Source organism: Crotalus tigris, unplaced genomic scaffold, assembly GCF_016545835.1.
Source record: "Crotalus tigris isolate CLP2741 ecotype Arizona unplaced genomic scaffold, ASM1654583v1 scf7180000019364.2947544272:3078424, whole genome shotgun sequence".
NCBI classification, from domain to species: domain Eukaryota; kingdom Metazoa; phylum Chordata; class Lepidosauria; order Squamata; family Viperidae; genus Crotalus; species Crotalus tigris.
The window spans coordinates 1,422,646-1,443,134 of record NW_024097500.1 but is presented as its reverse complement, the minus strand read 5'-3'; the positions used below and the strand labels follow the sequence as shown (position 1 = coordinate 1,443,134).

At 44.6% G+C, this 20,489-nt stretch overlaps 1 protein-coding gene across 1 annotated transcript in view; it reads left to right on the top strand.

Moving 5' to 3' along the window:
* Positions 1-20,489, top strand: part of IQGAP1 (IQ motif containing GTPase activating protein 1) — a 35,957-nt gene that overhangs the window by 13,811 nt on the left and 1,657 nt on the right. The window contains exons 13-37 of the mRNA XM_039361978.1: positions 369-532; positions 702-862; positions 1,533-1,657; positions 2,202-2,365; positions 2,526-2,616; positions 3,724-3,891; positions 4,998-5,140; positions 6,104-6,274; positions 7,327-7,410; positions 8,094-8,165; positions 8,258-8,327; positions 8,999-9,207; positions 9,542-9,697; positions 9,783-9,946; positions 11,181-11,405; positions 11,836-11,976; positions 12,070-12,154; positions 13,972-14,204; positions 15,452-15,584; positions 15,754-15,856; positions 17,678-17,810; positions 18,599-18,686; positions 18,834-19,046; positions 19,274-19,440; positions 19,692-19,814. Coding sequence (XP_039217912.1) covers positions 369-532; positions 702-862; positions 1,533-1,657; positions 2,202-2,365; positions 2,526-2,616; positions 3,724-3,891; positions 4,998-5,140; positions 6,104-6,274; positions 7,327-7,410; positions 8,094-8,165; positions 8,258-8,327; positions 8,999-9,207; positions 9,542-9,697; positions 9,783-9,946; positions 11,181-11,405; positions 11,836-11,976; positions 12,070-12,154; positions 13,972-14,204; positions 15,452-15,584; positions 15,754-15,856; positions 17,678-17,810; positions 18,599-18,686; positions 18,834-19,046; positions 19,274-19,440; positions 19,692-19,814 — 3,586 coding nt within the window. The remainder of the gene's footprint in view (positions 1-368; positions 533-701; positions 863-1,532; positions 1,658-2,201; positions 2,366-2,525; positions 2,617-3,723; positions 3,892-4,997; positions 5,141-6,103; positions 6,275-7,326; positions 7,411-8,093; positions 8,166-8,257; positions 8,328-8,998; positions 9,208-9,541; positions 9,698-9,782; positions 9,947-11,180; positions 11,406-11,835; positions 11,977-12,069; positions 12,155-13,971; positions 14,205-15,451; positions 15,585-15,753; positions 15,857-17,677; positions 17,811-18,598; positions 18,687-18,833; positions 19,047-19,273; positions 19,441-19,691; positions 19,815-20,489) is intronic.

Below are 20,489 nucleotides of genomic sequence, written 5' to 3'. Positions count from 1 at the left end.
AGATGTGTGGCAACTGACTTATATTTATGACAGTTGCTGTGTCCGGGGCAAAGCATAAAGCAATAGTTTCCTTTTCCCCAATCCCAACCCCCCAACCAGTCTATCGGAAGATGTTTTGAGAATGCTGAGGTGCTGGGCGGATAACAGGTCACTCTCAGGACATGACAGCCTTGGAAGCAGGCAGGAACCGGCTGGGAGGGAGTCTGCCCCCATCTCTGAAGACAGTCCCTCTCCCTAATTCCCAAGCCTACAGCAAAAGCGAAAAATCCCAAGCATGCCATTTCCCACCCCTCCCCCTTAGCAGGATGGAAGGACACCAGAGTACAAGGGTGGACCTGACACTAGCTTTCTCTGCTTTGTCCCACCAGAGCTGGCAGCGGTGGAACAGATCAATGTGGCCATCCGTAATGGCCTTTCTGAGAAAACTGTTGTGGAGTTGATGAATCCTGAGGCCCAGCTGCCTCCAGTTTATCCTTTTGCTGCTGAGTTGTACCAGAAAGAACTGGCCACCCTACAGCAACAGAGTCCAGATGTAAGTAAATGGCTCATGTTTTGAAGTTCAACTATCAACTGTCCTTAAATGCATAGATAAACATCATATGTTAGCGGATGGAGGAGATGCGTGTTTTCATCTAGTGTGAGAGATCATTTTGTTTACTGAACTGTAACAAGGATGCCTCGTGCATCCTCTCTGTTTTCAGGGTAAACTCACACACCCAGAGCTGTTGGTGGCTGTGGAAATGCTCTCCTCAGTGGCCCTGATCAACCGAGCCCTGGACTCCGGGGACAAGAGCATGGTTTGGAAGCAGCTGAGCAGTCCTGTGATAGGCCTAACCAATGTTGAGGACGAAAACTCCCAGAGGTCAGTTCCTGCTGCGTGACCATATCATCACCCCAGAGAGGGTCTCTTGTAGACTGCAGAAGTAGTGCTGATCCGGAAGCCTCCAAAAAGATGGAATCCAACCCTGCACAGCCCAACTGCTCTTTAGGGTCCCAGCCAAACATCCCAGCTTGCCCTGCCAGACCTTTTTCCCACCAGGTTTCAGCCTTTGTGTTGGCAACTCTCTTCAGATTTTGATGTGAGAGGAATAATCACGAAGGTCGGCCTTCTGTTAATGCCTCTGTCCAGTCAGTGCCTCCGCCTCCAACTATGACTGCCTAAGCTGTGGTTTCTAACTGGCCCTCCTGGCTATATCTGCCCCATGGCCTCTGGCTTCCCTCTGAGGTCAGTTGGTTCACCAATCCCTCTTTTTCTCCCTCTTGTTTTCTCTTCCCCTGGGAGTCTTCAGGGCTCCAGGCCCTTCACCTAAGAACCTTCTCGTTCTCACTCTCCATGTCCATTCAGACATCCTAAACGTTCATTTGCCAGAGGATGGTCAATTCCAGACCTGCCCCCTTCCGATGCCTTGGTCTTTCCCTGGGTTTTTGAGAACACAGATATTTGGGGTAATCCACACTCCCGTGTTTGTATTTTCTATTCATATCTTCCATGGTGCTTTTTGAAGTCTTATCTTGTATTTTGGCTTCCACAGGTACATTGATGAGTTGTTCAAGCTTAAGGCTCAGATGCAGAGTGAGGGAACTGAGTTCCTGACCTGGAATGACATCCAGTCATGTATTGACCATGTGAACATTGTGGTACATGAAGAACATGAGAGTAAGTGTCCGTTCACTGGAACTGGGGAAAGGTGGGGAGAGTTGGACTTCCGCTGAGTTTCCGAGCTTGCAGCATGCAGGAATGGCAGCCTTGTCAAAAAGACACCGGCTGTAGCAGCTGGAGAGTCACCCTTGAATGCATCTTCCCAAGATGGTTGGTTCCCCTGTAAAATCCAGCAGGGACCTTCTTGCGTGGCTTTAGTTGAATTAGCCTCAATCCAGAGTAGAAATAGTCACACATCCTGTGGCCTCTCTTGCACAATTGTAGCTAAAATATCTTCAGAAAATTTCTGGAAGATATTTTTGAAGAGGCAACATTTGCCTTTTAGGTGGACCAGGAACTGCCTTGCACCATCTGGAGCCCATACATAACCCCTTAGCTCCTTAAATATCAGTAACCTTGGGGTGAGCCTATGTTAATAGTCTTTCTTTTCCTTGGAAGAGGAAGGAGAATGTGACACGAACATTTTAAATATTTGATTGATTAAACACATTTTGTCCCCTATATAAACACGTTGGGATTCTGCCTCTTGTGTTTATTCCAGGGATTTTAGCCATTGGACTCATAAATGAGGCTTTGGATGAAGGAGATGCCAGAAAGACCTTGCAGGCCTTGCAGATCCCCGCAGCAAAACTGGAAGGAGTGACCCCCAAAGTAGCACAGCATTATCAGGATGTGCTGCTCCGTGCAAAGAGGGAGAAAGCTCAGGTGAGGGAATGACCACAGCAGAGCGAAGCGTGGCTTTTGTTGTTTTAAATGAAACCTCGGATTGTGAGGCTGCGTCTACTAGAAACAAGAAGAACGTTTGTTTCCGCCCGTCTTGGGCTTCACAGGACAGCAGGGACTGACCTTTTTTTTTTTCTTTCAGGAAACCCAGGATGAAACGGCCGTTCTGTGGTTGGATGAAATTCAGGGTGGGGTTCATCAGTCCAACAAAGACATGGAGGAAGCCCAAAGATGTAAGTCTGGCTTTCCCCTTTCAGCAGCTTTGCCCTCCTCCACTACTGGCTGAGGTGGGCTGCTTTAGGAAAAAGAAATCGCTTCCGGAAGGTTTAGTCTTTCAATCCTTATTGTACTCCAGAAAAACAGTGGCCTTCATGTGTATCGCTTGCTGAGCTGCCACCGCTGCTTCTTTTCACTTTGATGGCCATAGTCAGAATCATCATTGTTCTCTCCGGAGGTGGCTTGGTCTTTAAAGGGATGTTGGCCCACCACGTTCCCCAGCGTGTCCTTGTCCTGGTGGTCTATACAGTTTCTTTGCTCACTGCCCCGTGGAACTGGGAAGGGGGAGCACGTGACTGCCTCATAGAGCCCCCCCCTTCAGGTTCTTTGGCTAAGCAATGGCTTGGGCTGGTTTTGGCCATAGCCTCCCTTTGGCCTCCCTCAAGAGCCATCTCAGAAAGACTGCCCTTAGCTGGCAAACGCCTGGCAAAAGTGGCATAAAAATGAGAGGAGGAAAGTCCCTGTGTAGGAAAGGAGGGCAGAGGGGCAAGTAATTGGGCAAGAGGTTATGTGCCACTGCTCCTGAAAGGCTTAGCATGACTTGGAGGTGGAAAATGGCCTCGGGGGGGGGGTGTCTCCAAGGGGAAAATATTGCTGAAGTGCAGGGCTTCGTGGGGATTGACTACAAGCCAGCCGCAGAGCAAGTGATCCTGGGTTTGGGCCTAAGGCTGCAGTCCAGTAATGGCATACCTGTAGGAGATGACCAGACCGAGCCCAAGGGAGGGGTCAAACACATCATCAGTCATGAGTCCCGAAGCTCCCACAAGAGAGCTAAGTCCAGCCCACCTGGAACTCCTCCTACTCTTATCTCCCGCTCATTTCCCTTGACCGTTAGTAGCTCAGATTCTTGTAGAGAGCTTAAGCTTGCAATAAATATTTATACTTATTTGAACTGCCTGAATCTCCTGATTTCTCTGGCACTTGGCAATACCTGGGCACAGGTCCCACGATGTGGAAAGGAGGACATTTTTGGAATCGTGAAGGCATTTCAAGTCGAAAGTCACACATTCCGTGAAACATATTCACAGAAAAGTTTCTTTTTCTTCCTTTTTTCTTCATCCAAGTTTCCTTAGGAATTTTGGCCATCAATGAAGCGGTGGATCAGGGCGATGTTGCAAGGACTCTCAGCTTCTTACGTTCAGCTGATGTTGGGCTGTATGGGGTGACCCCCGAATGTTCCGAGGCGTATCATCAGGAACTGATGACAATAAAAAATGCAAAGCTGGCTTCTGGTAAGAGGACACTATTTGGTGACCTGGGAATGTGGCTGGTGCTACACAAGTGATGAGTTGTTTGCAGGTCAGACTGTTCTACCAAATTAACTCTAGACTGGCTTTTTTTTTCATTCGTTAAATTGCTCTCCTGCTTTTCTCCAGGAGTTTTAAGGCAGGACACAAGCACTTTCTCCTTCAGCCTTCTCCCCACGGAGTAATCACCCTGTGGAGCAGACTGGCTGAGCCTGAATGTCCCATTGGGCTTCCAAGCCAGGGATGGGCTTGGACCTGGATTTCAGCAATCTTAATCGACTGCTTTCCAATCAAGGAGAAATAGAACAAAGCTGCCCCTTCCGATGTGGGTGGTCAAAGGCAGTCTCCTCCTTTTCACTAAAGAAGGATTGCTTTGTGAGAGTCTTCTTAAGAGGCCTGGTCCACCTTGCATGGGGGGTCTGCACAGCTTTCAGTTGGCTTTCTGGTCTTCTCTCATTTTTGCTATTTTTTTCTTCTTCTTTATTCCCAGAACTACGTAGCTCTTCCAATAGTTGGTCCTAAGCCAGCTGTTGTTTCCTTTTGTTTTTTCCTCTGAGTTAGTTCTCAAATGTACAGTGTTTTTCATTATATTTTTCTGAAGTAAGAAGTCACTTTTATTGTATAGTTCCTCAGCGAGCCTGTGACCTTTTCTTCTTTCTGATTCAATTTTTGGAATGCCCCCTTTTATTTCATTGAAGCAGTGCCAAGGTTTGGTATAATCTGTAGGTACAGTGTCTCTCTGTGGCTCTAAATAGTTCTGTTCAGAATTGCCCACCGTGTGAAACTTTTATTTAACTTTTTTGATTCCATGATACATTTGCATCTAGGACTTCAGTAAAGCATTTGACACAGTAGACCACAACTCTTGCTGTTAAATCTCTGTTTCTGCCAACTGTTTTAGCCTCAGTCTTTCCGAACGTTTTCCCTCTCTTCCCAGGTATTAACTACTCTCCTACCACTCTGCAAATGTGGTAACCCTGTGCATAGGAAGACTACATTTTATTCTGTCGAGCTTTCTTTCATTTGGCAACACATTTGAGCAGTGTTGTAAGAGTGACTTCCACATCAGTAAGGTTTTCCGTTCCTTCTAGGAAACAACAACAGTGACTGGGTGAAACACTGGGTGAAAGGAGGGTACCATTACTACCACAACATCCGAACCCAGGACGGAGTCTGGGAGGAGCCCCAGGGATTTGTGCATAACAGCGTACAGCTCTCCCGGGAGGACATCCAGGTATGGTGCCCCCTGGTTTTCAGAAGCCCTCCTGGGGCAAGGTCTTTTGTGTACCGAAGAACAAGGGAGTGGGTTGGGAATTATTTCTGGCCTGGCACAACTATCCTGATGTTAGAATCATCTCGGCTTGCACAAATGTATTTGCTCATAAACAGAGAAGTGTCCAGCATATAAGAGAGCATTTGGTTATAAGCACCATTCTAAAAGTATGGGACAAATGTGGTAGAATAAGTCCAAACTTACTGCATCTTGCTTCAATATTAAATATTTATCTTCACAAAGATGAACGTGTGAACAATTAGGTCAATGGAGTGATACTTCTTTCAGAGTGTAAGAATTCACCTTACAAACATTTCGTCTTTGACCCTCTCATAGGAGTTGTCAAAATGTATCATTCGTTCCGATATTTGAAGTAATATTTGAATTGCTCTACCTTGTTTTTGTAAATCATTTTGAATTATTTATGTCACATAATATAATACAAAATGAATTGCAGAAATTAAGTGGAACATACAGAGATTTGATTGAATTTGGAAAGCTAATGAAACAATATTCAGAATATCTACGGCTCATAAGATATTACTAAAATGTTACTAAAAACTCTAAAATATGAACAAGAAACTTGTTGTATAGTTAAATAGATGCATAATTTAAACTGAATAATTGATATGAAGCAGTGGGAAAAACAAAGGGACATTAAGTATTTCATTTATTGAGGAAATTATTATATGATTTTTTTTTTCATTTCACAGTAGTGTCGATTGCCAAAATAGATAATTTCAAATGCCTGTCTTTCGCTATTTTGGGGAATGAAGGTTGAGTGAATGCTAATCCATAAATTTGTAATTAGCAAGCCAATTATCCAATCCCAAATCTTATTCTGTATGTTATTGGTGGGGAAAGGGGCATCTGGTCTGTCTGTTATGCAGCACCTGCTTTGTGTTTTCTTCCCGCCAACCCCAGAGTGCCATCTCGGCAGTTACGGCAGCATACAACCGGGAGCAGCTCTGGCTGGCCAATGAGAACCTGATCACTAAGCTACAGGCTCGCTGCCGAGGCTACCTAGTTCGCCAGGAGTTCATGTCCAGAATGCATTTTTTGAAGAAACAAGTCCCTGCCATCACCTGCATCCAGGTATGGAGATCCATATCAGATGAGCCGAAAAGAAGGTAATATTAAGGGGATGAAATGTACGGCAAGATTTGGAATACGGTCCTGCTTTGCAGATGTGCACAATCCCCCCCCTTTTTTTTTTTAAACTGGTTATCAGTAGCATCGGCTGGTGGCCCTAGGAACATCCTGCCCTCCAGGATAAGATCTGCCCCCCTTCCTCTCCTTCCATGGGAGCCTAAAGACCTGGCTTTGCCAGTTGGCCTGGAGTTCAAAGGGGAATTCCACACTGGAGGTGAATGCTGGCTTGATGGCAGATTCTACTCCTCCCCCCCACAACACACACACCGGTCCTCTCTCTGCTCCCCACCCGTCTGTCCATCTTTTTGGTTCTCACATTGTTTTCTTGTTGCTTCCTTTCTTTTATTGCTTGTTCCATCCTTTTGTTATTTGACTTCTATTCTGTTTATACTTCTTTTCATTTCTTCCTTTTTATTGTTAATGTGGCCTAGAGTAACCCCATTGGCAAGATAAGCGGTGAATAAATTTAATAAATAAATATTACATGGTTCCAGTGGCCACACTGCTGGCTTCAAAAAGTGGAGCTTGAATTGAGCCAAGTGTCCTTCATAAAGGCTCTGCCTGAGAATGAGGGCTTGATATTTCTCCTTTGGCTTCGGGCTCTGCATCTGCGGTTCGCACAGCGGTTCTCCCCTGTGATTTCCTCACAAGGAGCAGCATTTTCACTGACCTATCACCAGCCTCCGCCTCAGTGTTGCTTCCGATCACGAGAGGCACATCAAATCACCATTTTCCCCACCCAGAAGTCTTGAATTCTATTCTTTTAAACAATGTTTCTTATCTCTGTCTTGGACAGAGCCAGGGTAGCTCATTAGTGTTGTCTTGGGCTGGCCAGACTGTTAAGCAGGACAGCAGGCGGGAGGATGAGAGGACGAGCACTCAGCTGGTTCAGTTTGAAAACAGAAATTGTGGATCAGTCCAGCAGATCCCTGATGTGGGAGGGGTTCAATCACCCAGGACACCTGGGAACCCTAAAACAGTTTATTCTGTTTTAGTCTCAATGGCGTGGCTACAAGCAGCGCAAAGCATATCAAGATCGTTTGAAGTATCTGCAGACTCACACAGGAGAAGCAGTGAAGGTAATTCGGGTCAAGTTGTGGAACAGAATGTCCCGGTCTCTTCAGATCACCCCAAGAGTTAAAACTTCAGAGCACCTTCTGTGGCGCGATGTTTGCGGCTTTAGCCTCATTCCGATCTGACCTCTCCATGCCTTATTACCCACCACAGCTATGAATTAGTCTTGAGAAGATCAGGCGCACCTCTCAAGCCACTGCATGTTTTTTGTTTAGGTATAGAAAACAAACACGTTTGTGGTCAGCCGAAACAGGTTTAGCATCTTCTGTATTTATAATTATTAAATGTTCAAGATTATTATTAAACGAGGGAGAAGGGCAGTTAAGAAATATGAAATATAAATATGTTTATAATTACTTGCAAAAGGAGAGTGAGCAGATGTACTGCAATTTAACTGGGTTTTCTAAGGTCCTCCCGGAGGGCATGGCTAATTTAAGTATAAATTTAAAACATTTTAGTTAGCAGGCAGATATTTCCAGGGGGAGACAGATATTTAATAAAGTGAGGATTGAGGCACAGTGTTCTCGCACTTGTTTTGCCAGAGGTCCATTGGTAGCAGAAGTCCCCCAAGTTGGATTCCATGGTCCTTTGCAATTTTGGTATTCTGCCAAGAGACAAACTCCTCCACAGCTACTGAGCTTTGGTATTCTTCCTGATTCTAGTGATTTTGTTTTCTAATTTCTTATAGATTCAAGCAATGACTAGGATGTATCAGGCCCGAAAACAGTACAGGGATCGATTGCAATTCTTCCGAGACCACGTAAGAGTCATTTTGCCTACACAAATGCATTGATGCATTAGAAATATTAGTGAACTGGGATGAAAACTCTCTGTCATCTGCTTTCTGCCTAGATCAACGACATTGTGAAAATCCAGGCCTTTATTCGTGCTAATAAAGCCCGTGATGACTACAAAACTCTGAGTAAGTACTGCAGAAGGAGTTCCCTTAGAATTATATCTTGGACCCCACCTTAAAATTGTTTCTGTAATTGGAGATGTGAAGTTCCCCGGTGTTGTACGTTGAGGCTAGTACTGGTGATCTGGAGCCAAATCACCAGAAAAGAGGAATCGAGATGCTTCTCAAAATTAACCCTGGTGGATGAGTATAGAAGAGAAATGTGTATGGTAGGGATGCAGGGGTATATAGCAAAGGGGCCCTCAAAGTGGGCAGAAAGATGTGTGTTGTTAAAGTTGGGTGTCTCAGAATCCTAGAGTTGGGAGGGCCCGTGGAGCCGTGCAGAAACGCTCCCTGCGGATGAGTGCTGCTCTCTGCTTAAAGCCAAGCACAGCCCATCCGCTCCCCGAACTACAGGATGCAAAGGTTGTTCCAAAGCTGAGAAAGATGTCGCTGCCTGCCTTCCCTTCTGTGGTTTTTATCAGTGTAGGGAGATGGACAGGAAGTGAATAGTGTGAGCCGGAAGAGGAAGAGGAAGGAACAGGGCTCTGGATTGGAGGGTGGTCACCAATCCGTGGCCTGATATGTGGTGCTTCTTGATCTATCAAAACAAGATATATTCTCTTTTCAATAAAAGGTTTGCCTTTTCTGCCAACAAAATATCAGACAGAGAGTTTCCCACTCTTTCTATTCTACAGTAAATGCTGAAGAACCTCCCATGTCTGTGGTCCGAAAGTTTGTTCACCTGCTGGATCAAAGTGATCAAGATTTTCAAGAGGAACTAGACTGGATGAAGTTGCGTGAGGAGGTTGTGACATTAATTCGCTCCAATCAGCAGCTGGAGAACGACCTCAACCTCATGGATATCAAAATTGGATTGCTGGTGAAAAATAAAATCACATTGCAGGTACTCTACACACACTGTCAGAGAGTGATTGAAGGACCTGTAATATTGCCAATTTGTTTGCACAAGTATAATTAAGATGGACTTTTATTTGTTGACAGTACATTTTAGAAAAAGCATCTTGAAATGCTTAAGGATAGAATTGTCTCTCCTGCCTTCTCGGATCTGTATTTCCAGTGTGTGAGTGTCCTAAACTTTGGAGGAATTTTGCATAGTGAACACGACAACCGTAGGAAGTTAGGTTACTCTCTGCCAGCCAACTTTCCACAATTAAGCGATATGCAGTCTCAAAGAGCGATCAGGTCTTGAATTGTTCCACCCTCTGACTCTTCTACAGGAAGTGGTGTCTCACAGTAAGAAGCTCACTAAAAAGAACAAAGAACAGTTATCTGACATGATGATGCAGAACAAGCAAAGGGGGGGCTTGAAGGCTCTAAGCAAGGAGAAGAGAGAAAAGTTGGAAGCATATCAGCATCTCTTCTATTTGCTGCAGGTAAGACAAAGACGCCCCCTCCAAATTCATTGAGCTGCTTCCTTCCCAACACTCTCCCCCAGACCTTCTTTCTGTTTTCCTGCAGACAAACCCAACATACCTGGCAAAATTGATTTTCCAAATGCCACAGAACAAATCTACAAAGTTCATGGACTCTGTGATTTTCACACTGTACAACTATGCATCCAATCAAAGAGAAGAATACCTACTGCTGCGCCTCTTTAAGACTGCACTCCAAGAGGAGATCAAGTAGGTGGACTTGAGATTTTAATTTAGCACTGTTTTTACTCTGGCACGAAGTACTCAGTGATAGCCAGATGTGGGAAGAGCTACTGTATTTCCCTGTCTAGGCCTGAGCAGAGTTGGGGCAGATGTATTTTATAGCATGTATAGTTACACTGGCTGGACAGAAAATGTGGTGCAAGAGTCCTAGAAGGCACAGAATCTGAATTTCATCTATAAGGCACAAGAAAAGCCAAACCAGGCTCTCAACTCCATCCAAGTCATCAATCCAGAGCAGAGTTCATCAAAGGTCCTGTGGCATGGATATTGTCTTCATAACAGGATTACGCTCAGAAAGACAGTTTAATACAAAGGCTTTAGCTGATATTCCAGCACTCAGAGCAAGAGAGCTCCTTTGGAGCAACTAGAACTGCCCGCTGACTCAATTTGAGGCAGTCATTCCTGTAGGCTAAATTGTTGATTCTGAAGGCAGAACTCTTGTGCTAATAAGGGTTAACTTTTCTCTGCTTCTTGTCTTGGCCCCTGTCAGAGTTTTATTGACTCTTGGAGATTGCCTTCGCTTCTCCACATCTCTTGAGGGTGACTTTTCTTAAAGTACTCCTCTTAGAACATTTTTCTAGAACAGTGTTCATGTGTGAGTGTGAGAGAGAGCATTGCTCTAGTCTAGAAGCATTAAGCTCTTGTATAACTGCAGAGCATAAGCACCTCTGGTGTTGTAGGTTTTAGATCATTAAGAATTGTACAGTTCCAGCTGAAGGATGAGGTGGCAGGCGATTATGGAATTAAATTGAATAATTTAAATTGATATGAGAAATATCTCTGAGCATAGACTTGTATCTAGTATGAAGCAGAACTTTACCTCAAAAGAGCAAGGGTCACCCCATCCAGAAAATTATATTCCTATAGGACCCCAAATTCATCATGGGCAGAGTGCCTTGTTCTCTAAGGAGGCTTCTCTGGTGTAGAAGGTAGAGACTTCTATGGAGTCAGGCTACACGGACAACAGTTCCATTTTGTTTTCATGGCAACAGTATGAAAATGATACAGAGAGGATGTAACCCTGTAATCAGTTTACGGCAACATTAAGACAAGTTGGAGTCGAAGGCTGATACTTATTGCAAAGTTCCTCAGGCCAGTCCTGAGAACCAATAAAGGAAGCAGCTGGCAGGAGGTTCACATCTTCTGGTGTGACCTTAGAAGGCCTCTGAGGTCTGACGAAGATGCTCTTGCCCTTTTCCAGATCAAAGGTGGATCAGTTACACGAGATCGTGACTGGAAACCCCACAGTAATCAAGATGGTGGTGAGCTTCAACCGTGGTGCTCGTGGGCAAAATGCCTTGAGACAGATCCTGGCCCCAGTGGTCAAGGAGATCATGGAGGACAAGTCCCTCAATATCAAAACGGATCCAGTGGACATCTACAAGTCATGGGTCAACCAGATGGAATCTCAGACTGGAGAGGCCAGGTGTGGAACTCCTCATGTTGGCGGGTGCTGGTGTTCCCTGGGGGGGAGCTTTGTTAAGGGGGGGCAGATTTATTGGTTGCATATATTACGATGAAAAATACAAAGGCATGCATTTCTCTTTATTTTTATTAGATGATTTAGAGAAAAATATGAAAAACAGGAAAGGCATAGAAACCTTTCTATGATAAAAGGGTAGGATACAAATGGATCAACAAGAAGTTTACAAATATTGTAGAAATTAGTATATGAACAGTTGGTTGCACATAACTGAATTTATTATATTTCAAAAGCTTAAAAATCAGCTGAACCCCCAACCTCTGCCGCCCTTTGCCCTTTCTGGAGGCAGGGAAGGGCAGCGCCCACCAGAGAAAAAACAGGACCAGCTTTTCAAAAATGTTGTCTTATGGCCCTTTTTTTCCTTTTTTAACAGTAAACTGCCATATGATGTTACTCCTGAGCAAGCGCTAAGCCATGAAGAAGTGAAGACCCGCCTGGACACCTCTATCAAGAACATGCGAACCGTAACAGACAAATTCCTGCTGGCTATCATCAGCTCCTTGGAAAAAATCCCGTGAGTTCCAGAAGCTTCTCCTAGGGCAAAGTTTTCTGGGTTTCATCTCCTTAACCTCCTCTCTCCCTGCCTCCTCCCCAATCTCTTCTGCAGTTACGGGATGCGTTTCATTGCCAAAGTCTTAAAGGACTCGCTGCATGAGAAGTTTCCGGATGCCAGCGAGGATGAGCTTCTGAAGGTGAGGAGCCGGATTACAGGGTCGTTCTGACCCTGGTGGTGGTGGTGGTGGGGCGTTCTGCAGCTTCTGCTTCTGCCTGCCTGCCTCCTCCTGCTGGGCTTCTCCTCTGAATAGGCTGTTAGCCAAAGCTTACGCCAGCTCTTCCTTCTTTTCTTAAAAGAGAGAGAGTGTCAGGCAAGAAATGTTTCCAGAAACAGCCTTTGGTAGCTGCTAAAACCGCCAGCGGGTGACCTCTTCCTCCTCAAATGCTCTCCGTTACAGGAAAGGGGCCCCACTTGGCGGGGGGGGGCCTTGCAGGCCCTGAATTGGAGCATGGCTCGGTGGGACTGTGTGACACATCATACCTGGCAGTTTCTCTTGAAGGATAGAAGACCTCTTCCTATGAAAGACTGAATGCTGTTTTCTTCTCTTTTCTAGCTCTGTGCTTTCCCACACTGAGGCATCGAATCTAGGCTTTCTCTGCAGGTGAATTAACTTTTTTTGAGAGTTCTGACAGGCAGGTCAGAAGGAGATCTGCCCACAGAGTAGCTTGCTAGGGACAGATCTATTCCCCCGGCAGCTGAGATAGAGTGTGGCAGACAGTGCCGGGTCCCCCTTTGGAAGCAGCTTCCCAGTTCTGATTCAGAAGTGGCTGGGCTTCCCTGAGGCCTTTCCCCTTCCCCGCCCGGCAGGCAGGCAGGCCGGCCGGCCGGCCCTCGTTGCTGCCCTTGCTGAAGAAGGGTCGGGGCCTCTGGAAAGCGGGCAAAATGCTTCCTTCCTTTAGCTCAGCGGTTCTTTCTGGGATCGTCATTATCTAAAGTCCTGAAGGCGAGAAGAGAAGACTGCCCAGAGGAAGTAGGCTTTTTGTTCTGGCTGCCTCTGTCTTGAAAAATAAAGCTGAAAAAGCCGCAACAAACAGGACACTGCGTTCCTCAATGCATCCTGGCACATTTTCGGATGTATTGGTTTAATAAGGATTAAAATGTCTATGTGCCTCTCAAACCACCTTTCTCTGTACAGTTACCTCACTTCTAGCTAACCCTAGGAAAAATAGGGACATATATCAGGAAGAATACGTGGGTACATCTGTCAGCTTTCCCCAGTGTTAGTCACTGAATCTCCAAGATAGGAAGGCTAAAGAGTAGTTATAGCTCAGGGTTGAACTGCGTAGTCCTTGGTGCTTTCTAAGCTGGGTTGTTTTCCTGCAGATGTTTCCTTACCCAACTAAGTACTGTCATCAGGGCTAGCAGAGAGTGGAGTTTGCTCTCATATTGCATACTAGTGGCTTGCCCCATCAGTATTGCTGGAAATGGTCTTGGTGGTTCCTTGGGCTGTTGTTTACTGTTAGCTTCTTTGAGTTGGTATTTCCTTGATTGGAGTATTGTTTGTTTCTTGAGTGTTGGTCTTGACAGGGCAAGCCACCAAAATATACATTGAGAGCACACCCCACTCCTACTAGCATAGATGGTTCTACCTAGTTTGGTAATGAAAGGTCTGCAAGGAAACAAGCCAGCTCAGAGAGCACCAATGACTCCACAATATTTGGATTATCCTGTGACTGAGTAGAGCTCAGTTTCAGTTGCAATGTGATCATGATCCTGCTTTTGCTTTCTCTGCAGCTGAAAAAGGATTTCCCAAGTTGTATCTAGTTACGTTTAAGAGAAGGCGCGGTGTTGACTCTCTGCCACAAGTGTTTGCAATTTTCTTTTTCTTCTAAGATCTGGAGTCTCCCTTGCCTATCTGTGCAACTTAGTATGGGGAACAGAAGTAGGAAAGGCTCTGGGGGGGAGAGCAGAGGGCCGCAGGGAACCTACCTGGCATCTCCTCTCTGTTTCCAGATTGTCGGCAACCTTCTGTACTATCGCTACATGAACCCAGCCATCGTGGCCCCGGATGCCTTTGACATCATTGATCTCTCAGCTGGAGGACAGTTGACCACTGACCAGCGGAGGAACTTGGGTTCCATTGCAAAAATGTTGCAACACGCAGCCTCCAATAAGATGTTCATGGGAGACAACGCACATCTCGCCCTGATCAATGAGTTCCTGTCTCAGTCCTATCAGAAATTCAGGTAGGGAATTCTAACCGGCGGGCGAGTTGTATGGGGAGGGCGGGAGAGCGGATTATGCTCAGGGATGCCCTAAGACTCGTAGTTCATGACGGAGAGAAAGCAGGAGAATCCCCATGTTTTATCCCTCCCCTCAAAGCACCTGTCTTCAAACACCACAAACACACCAAGCTGTTCTTGGTGTGCGGAATGCAGCTTTGATTATCTGCAGGACCAAAACAAAATTTTGTGTTCTTTAGGAGATGCATTTTATTAAAATATTTTACAGTGTTTAGTTTAAAAGAGAATAATGCACAAGAGTGCAACGTGAACATTGCTCCATTTTTTCACTTTCCCAGAGTTTTGTAGATATTTTTGTACATTTGGGGAATGTTCAGTTTGACAGAACACAGAACTTTTTCTTTCACCTTTATTAAGTTTATTTCCTTGGTTGCACAAAATGTCAATCTCTGGAGTGCAGTAATATTAAACCGATATTAACCGATTGCCTAGGAAGAAGATTCCAATAAGATTTTGAAACCTGTGATGCCTGCCTAGCTGTCTGTTGTTTTACAATTGATGAGTGCCCGGCCCTTTAGTCAAAGACGGATGAGCTCAATCCCGTTGGGAAAAAACAAGAGGCCCAATATCGGGTTTTGTCTCTGAAATCTTCTAGAATCTAGAACAGTGGTTCTCAACCTTTCTAATGCCGTGACCCCATAATACAGTTCCCCATGTTGTGGTGACCCCCAAGTGGGTGTGGCCACCAATAAGAGGGAGTAGGACAGCTAGGGAAAAGGGGAAAAAATGACAGACAGCGTGGTTTGGCGACCCCCGTGAAATGGTCATTTGACCCCAAATGGGGTCCCGACCCACAGGTTGAGAACCACTGATCTAGAAGCTCTCTAGTCTTTTGTCAACATCAGTCGCGGCACTCACCCAAGGAAGCGAGTAGAAATAGAGAGCCTGATGGGAGTTCAGTCTCATGTGAAGTTCTGCTTGTTGTTGTTGATCCACTTATGATGGCCTGATTGTTGTTAGCTGCACGGATTTATAAGTTTGCTCTCATACCCTGTAAGTCGCTCAAACTAATAAACATGCGCACTCCTCACATTCTTTATGCCTTTTAGTGTGCAGCACAGCCGGTCTCCTCTGGTCAAGACTAAATGTGTTATCCTACAGTCTGTATTTGGGATTTGTTCTTGCAAGATAAGTCTTAGTCAATAGTGCAGTGCAGGATGGGATTGAACTGACTTTGTTTTTCTTTAAAGACGCTTTTTCCAGGCTGCTTGTGAGGTCCCAGAACTGCAAGAGAAGTTTAATGTTCATGAATATTCTGACTTAGTGACACTCACAAAGCCAGTGATTTATATTTCTATTGGAGAAATCATCAATACACACACAGTAAGTCTTGCATGTTGATTTGTGGTGCTGTGTGCCGATAGCATTCAAGCCTTTAAGCTCTAACAGTGGCCAGATTGCATGCTCTGTGCAAAAGCCTTGCAACCCTTTTTCCCTTCCCAAAAGGTTTGAAAATCATATAAAGAAGCTTTCTCTCTTCTACCCAAATCAGCTGCTCCTGGATCATCAGGATGCAATTGCCCCAGAGCACAATGATCCTATACACGAGCTTCTGGATGACCTGGGTGAAGTTTCTACCATTGAATCTCTGATTGGTGAGCTTTTCCGATTTATTAGGGCCTGGGCGCCTGAGAGTGGCTTATCTGCTTATCCCCCACCGTTTTTGCCCTCCTGACACAGGCCAGCAGCACTGTCATCTTGTGGGATCTCAAAAACATCTCTGTTGCATCCCCACTTTCTGGAACAACAGCCCCCCTCCCCCAAATAAGGGACTAGAGCCCACTTTCCTGGGGTTCTGGAAAGCTTTGAAAACCTGGCTTTGATCCCAGGCCTGGGTTGATGTTTTTGTTTTTTTCTTCCCATTAAATTATTTTCAACTTAACTGTCTATGTGATTCAATGTTTTTAGCTGCTTTTATGTTCTCCCTACTTTTGTACACTGTCCAGAGACAACTGGAATTGGGGAGGCAATACATTTAAATAAATAATAAACTGTCACACAACACCCTAGACTTAACAGTTTTCAGTGAGAAAGACAAAAGTTTGGATAGTGGGTGTGGCAGTGCCTGGAGACAAGAGAAGAGAAAGGGCTGGAGAAAATAAGAAAATATAAAGACCTGCAAATAGAAGTGGAGCGACTGTGGCAGAAGAAAGCAAAGATGCTATCAATAGCAATAGGAGCCTTAGATGCAATCTCAAAACATCTGGAGCACCAGTTGAACACCATCGGCATTGACAAAATCACAAATCAGTCAATTGCAAAAGAGAGCTTTGCTTGGAACATCTTACATCCTAAAACAATACCTTTAACACCAACAAACTACAGCATCTGTCTATGCCAGGTCCTTGGGACAGATCCAATAGGTGGATAAAAATGCCAGATCCAGTCTAAATATCTGGCTGACTGTCCAATAACCCGTAAAACTGACTCACTGGAACATCCGTAGAAATTACCGTGTGGCAGCAGTGAAAAATTGGTGGGAACATAGAGTTGAAAACGAGCAGGTTAAATTATTGTGGGATTTCCAGATACCCCTTGATAAAGTCTTGGCTCATAACGCACCAGATTTAACTGTGATTGAACAAAAGAAAGTGTGGATAATTGATGTGGCAATATGAAAGGATAATAGAACAGAAGACAAAGAATTGGAAAGGATGACAAAGTATCACGCTCTGAAAATCAAAGTTGAAAGTTTGGGACCTAAATTGACCATGATAGTCCCAATGGTTGTGGGTACACTGGGTGCCATGCCAAAAAATCTTGGACAGCACTTTGAAAATCTGCACATTGGTTGGCAACATTTCCATCTGTCCATTGCAAAATGTCCCTGTTTGGCTCCATCCTGTGCTATGCCGATAAATTGGCTGAATATCTGAGCCTGGTGCTTTCTTCCATGATGCTCAGGCTGCCCACAGGGGTGGCTTCTTTCTGAGGAGCTGCCAGAGCTTCTGGGGCCGACCCCTGGCCAAGGAAAAGGAGAAGATAATCCTTTCATTTTTCCACTTCAGATATTGAATGAATTCTGGACACTAATGAATGAAAATAAAAGGCTCAATGGAGTTCTCTTTCTCTCTCTCAAGCTGGAGGTTAGGCCCCTTGTAGCTTGTCCTTTAGAAAACTGCTGAAGATTTTTATTTATATTTTTATAGATAGTTTGACCCTTTTGAAGACTTTTTTTTTTTGTTCTTATAACTGCATAGATATAATGTTTCTAATTTACTATAATGGACTTTAAACACTATCCATTTCTTCATTGGGCTGTTAGAATGTTTCCTAAACATGCATGGGAGGGCTTTTGCTATGGGGAATTGCTTTAAATATAACTGTATTTTAGGCATCTTAAAGACGTCTTTTATATTCTTCTGTTTCGCCATTAGAGGACTATAAAGGAAGGGTACCTGCTCTTTCTCTTGCAGGAGAAGGATGTAATGTGAATGATCCCAGTAAAGAGATGCTTGCCAAAACTGAGGTTTCTCTCACTTTGACAAACAAGTTTGACGTTCCCGGCGATGAGAATGCTGAGATGGATGCCAAGACGATCCTGCTGAAGTAAGTGAAGGCGAGGAAGGTCATTTCCTTATAATCGGCCCGGAGCAGGCCTGCCAAATCTGCAGTGAGGGTCTGCTGTCTTTCAGCGTTGGCACTGCCTTCCCTGCACAGAGAGGCAGAGAGACCCAGCTGTTGGTGAACGTGGCATGTCTAAAAAAAGAGGGTAGAGGAAGGTGAGGGCAAATACGATGCCACGAAGAAGATTTGTGGTATTGGAACCGATCCCTTTGGATCCCTGAGCCACAGAGCCCTTGCATGTTCCTCTAATTGTGCTATACCCTGTACAAGGGTTACAGCCATGATGGATTGTGTACAGGTTGTGCACGGCTAGCTTGAAAAGCAGACACCAGAACAGAGGAACCCTGTTTTAGGGCTTTGCAGGCATTTGAAATCATTGCTTTCTAAAGATGGAACAGATATAGACGTTGGGTTTAAAGCCAGGGTTCTTCCAGCTATTTTTCAGTCTTTTTATTTTCTTCACCCCTTAGTAAACCAAGCAATTAATTGGGATAACCAATCAAAGAAAGGCCAAACTGCGGCATTTGTATCCCCACAGCAGTTCCATGGGTCAGCCAGGCACCATTTTTGCCAGAAGGTTGAGGAAACCTTCAACCTCAAACGACCTCTGGACACGATCCTGATCCATTAGGTGCCTGAGCAGGCCGAAATGTGTGTCTGCTTCTGTTGCAGAGGTTCAGAGTAGCCAGGGTCCACCCTTGACATCTATCTGGCAGGATGGACGTAGACATAAATAATTTATCATGCTTTCAATTCTTTTTCTTTCCTAGCACCAAACGTTTAATTGTGGATGTAATCCGTTTCCAGCCAGGAGAAACGTTAACAGAGATCCTTGAAATTCCGGCTGCCGCTGAGCAGGTATGAAAGATACTTTACTCTCCACGGCTCTGTAGCTACAAGTAATGGTAAGAAATTGTTGTGCCAGTTCTGAAGTAGTAGCTCATGGCGGGCCAAGGACACGATGAGAAATTGTGATTTACAAATGACATGTTGACCCTTTTCCAGGAAGTTGAGCACCAAAGAGCCATGCAGAGACGGGCTATTCGGGATGCTAAAACCCCTGACAAAATGAAGAAATCAAAGTCAATCAAGGAGGATAATAACTTGAGTCTTCAAGAGAAGAAAGACAAAATTAAATCAGGGCTGAAGAAGCTGACTGAACTGGGCATGGCGAACCCAAAGAATAGATACCAGGATTTGATCAATGACATTGCAAAGGTAGTTTTTTTGTGGGAAGCTGGAGAAGTGCCAGGAGGAACAACCTTAGCCAGAGAATGGTTTGAGTAAATAATGTTTGGGGAAAGGGGGAGCGGTCTGTTGTGTGGCACAGAAGGGCTGTGTGTACTCATCCCAAAGGAATCTCTGGTCCACCCTGTTCAGATGATGGCCAGGTTTTTTAGTGGTATCTCAAAGCCTGGTTTTCATATATTCCTCTCCTGGGTTAGGATATCCGGAATCAACGTCGCTATCGCCAGAGGAGAAAAGCGGAGCTGGTCAAGCTTCAGCAGACCTATAGTGCACTTAATTCCAAGGCTACTTTCTATGAAGAGCAAGTGGATTACTATAAGAGCTACATCAAAACGTGCTTGGATAATTTGGCCAGCAAGGGCAAGTGAGTGCCATCTCCCAAGATTTTGCAATTTAACTTTTGTCACAGAAATTATTGAAAAGGGACCGAGAATAGTTGTGATAGAAAATATTTACATAATACAGAAATGTTGGGGAGGAGAAATAGAATCCTGCTTTTTTCAGGAATGACAATAACTTTGGGGCCAGGTCCGTTTCAGCTCAGAGCAAGTAAGTTAAAGTGTCACAGATACTGCTGGACTTTCCTCAACCAGATTCTGATGTTTCTTACTTTAGGGTCTCAAAAAAGCCACGGGAGATGAAAGGGAAAAAGAGCAAGAAGATTTTTCTGAAATACACAGCAGCCCGACTCCATGAAAAGGGAGTTTTGCTAGAGATTGAAGACCTGCAAGCCAGCCAGTGAGTATTTCTGTACCAAAAAAGCCATGTGGGAATCATTAAATCTGGCACATGGCATCGCGTTTGCAACAGGAGAAAGTAGAGTTGTTTATCAAATGTTTCTGCCCTTATCATTCTCCATCGTCACAAGGAGGACTCTGTTATGTGGAAAAGACATACACATCCTTGTTGCAGATTTGGGACAGGCAAATATTGATTTCCCAGGTTGGACTTTTGAGCTTATAGAAAAGAATCTCACTGTATCCTTTAGCCACTGGTTTGCACTTCGTACCCAAATTGAGCTTGTTATCCATAAAAATACTTCCTATTGTCCCTGTTAAGCAGCAGCAGTTGTTATCTCAAATCTGGCTTCCAATATGGTAGTGGCCAAAATTGTGGAAACCTTTTGGGAAAAGTGTACAGTAGAAATGCCACCTTTGGTTAAGTTTCCACCCATTTTTCTTCTAATTTCTTTGTAACTGTAGCCTTCTTCACTTAATAATACTGTTTTACATCGCTTTCTGGGCGACCGGTCAACTCTTTGCACCATTACTTTAATTTTATTATGTTTTACAAGCTCACTAAATGAAAGAACACAAAAAAACCCAACCAACTTGATAGCCATCACATAACACACTAACAAATGTCCTCCTCTCAGCTTCAATACAGGACATCAATAACTGAATCCTACTGTGA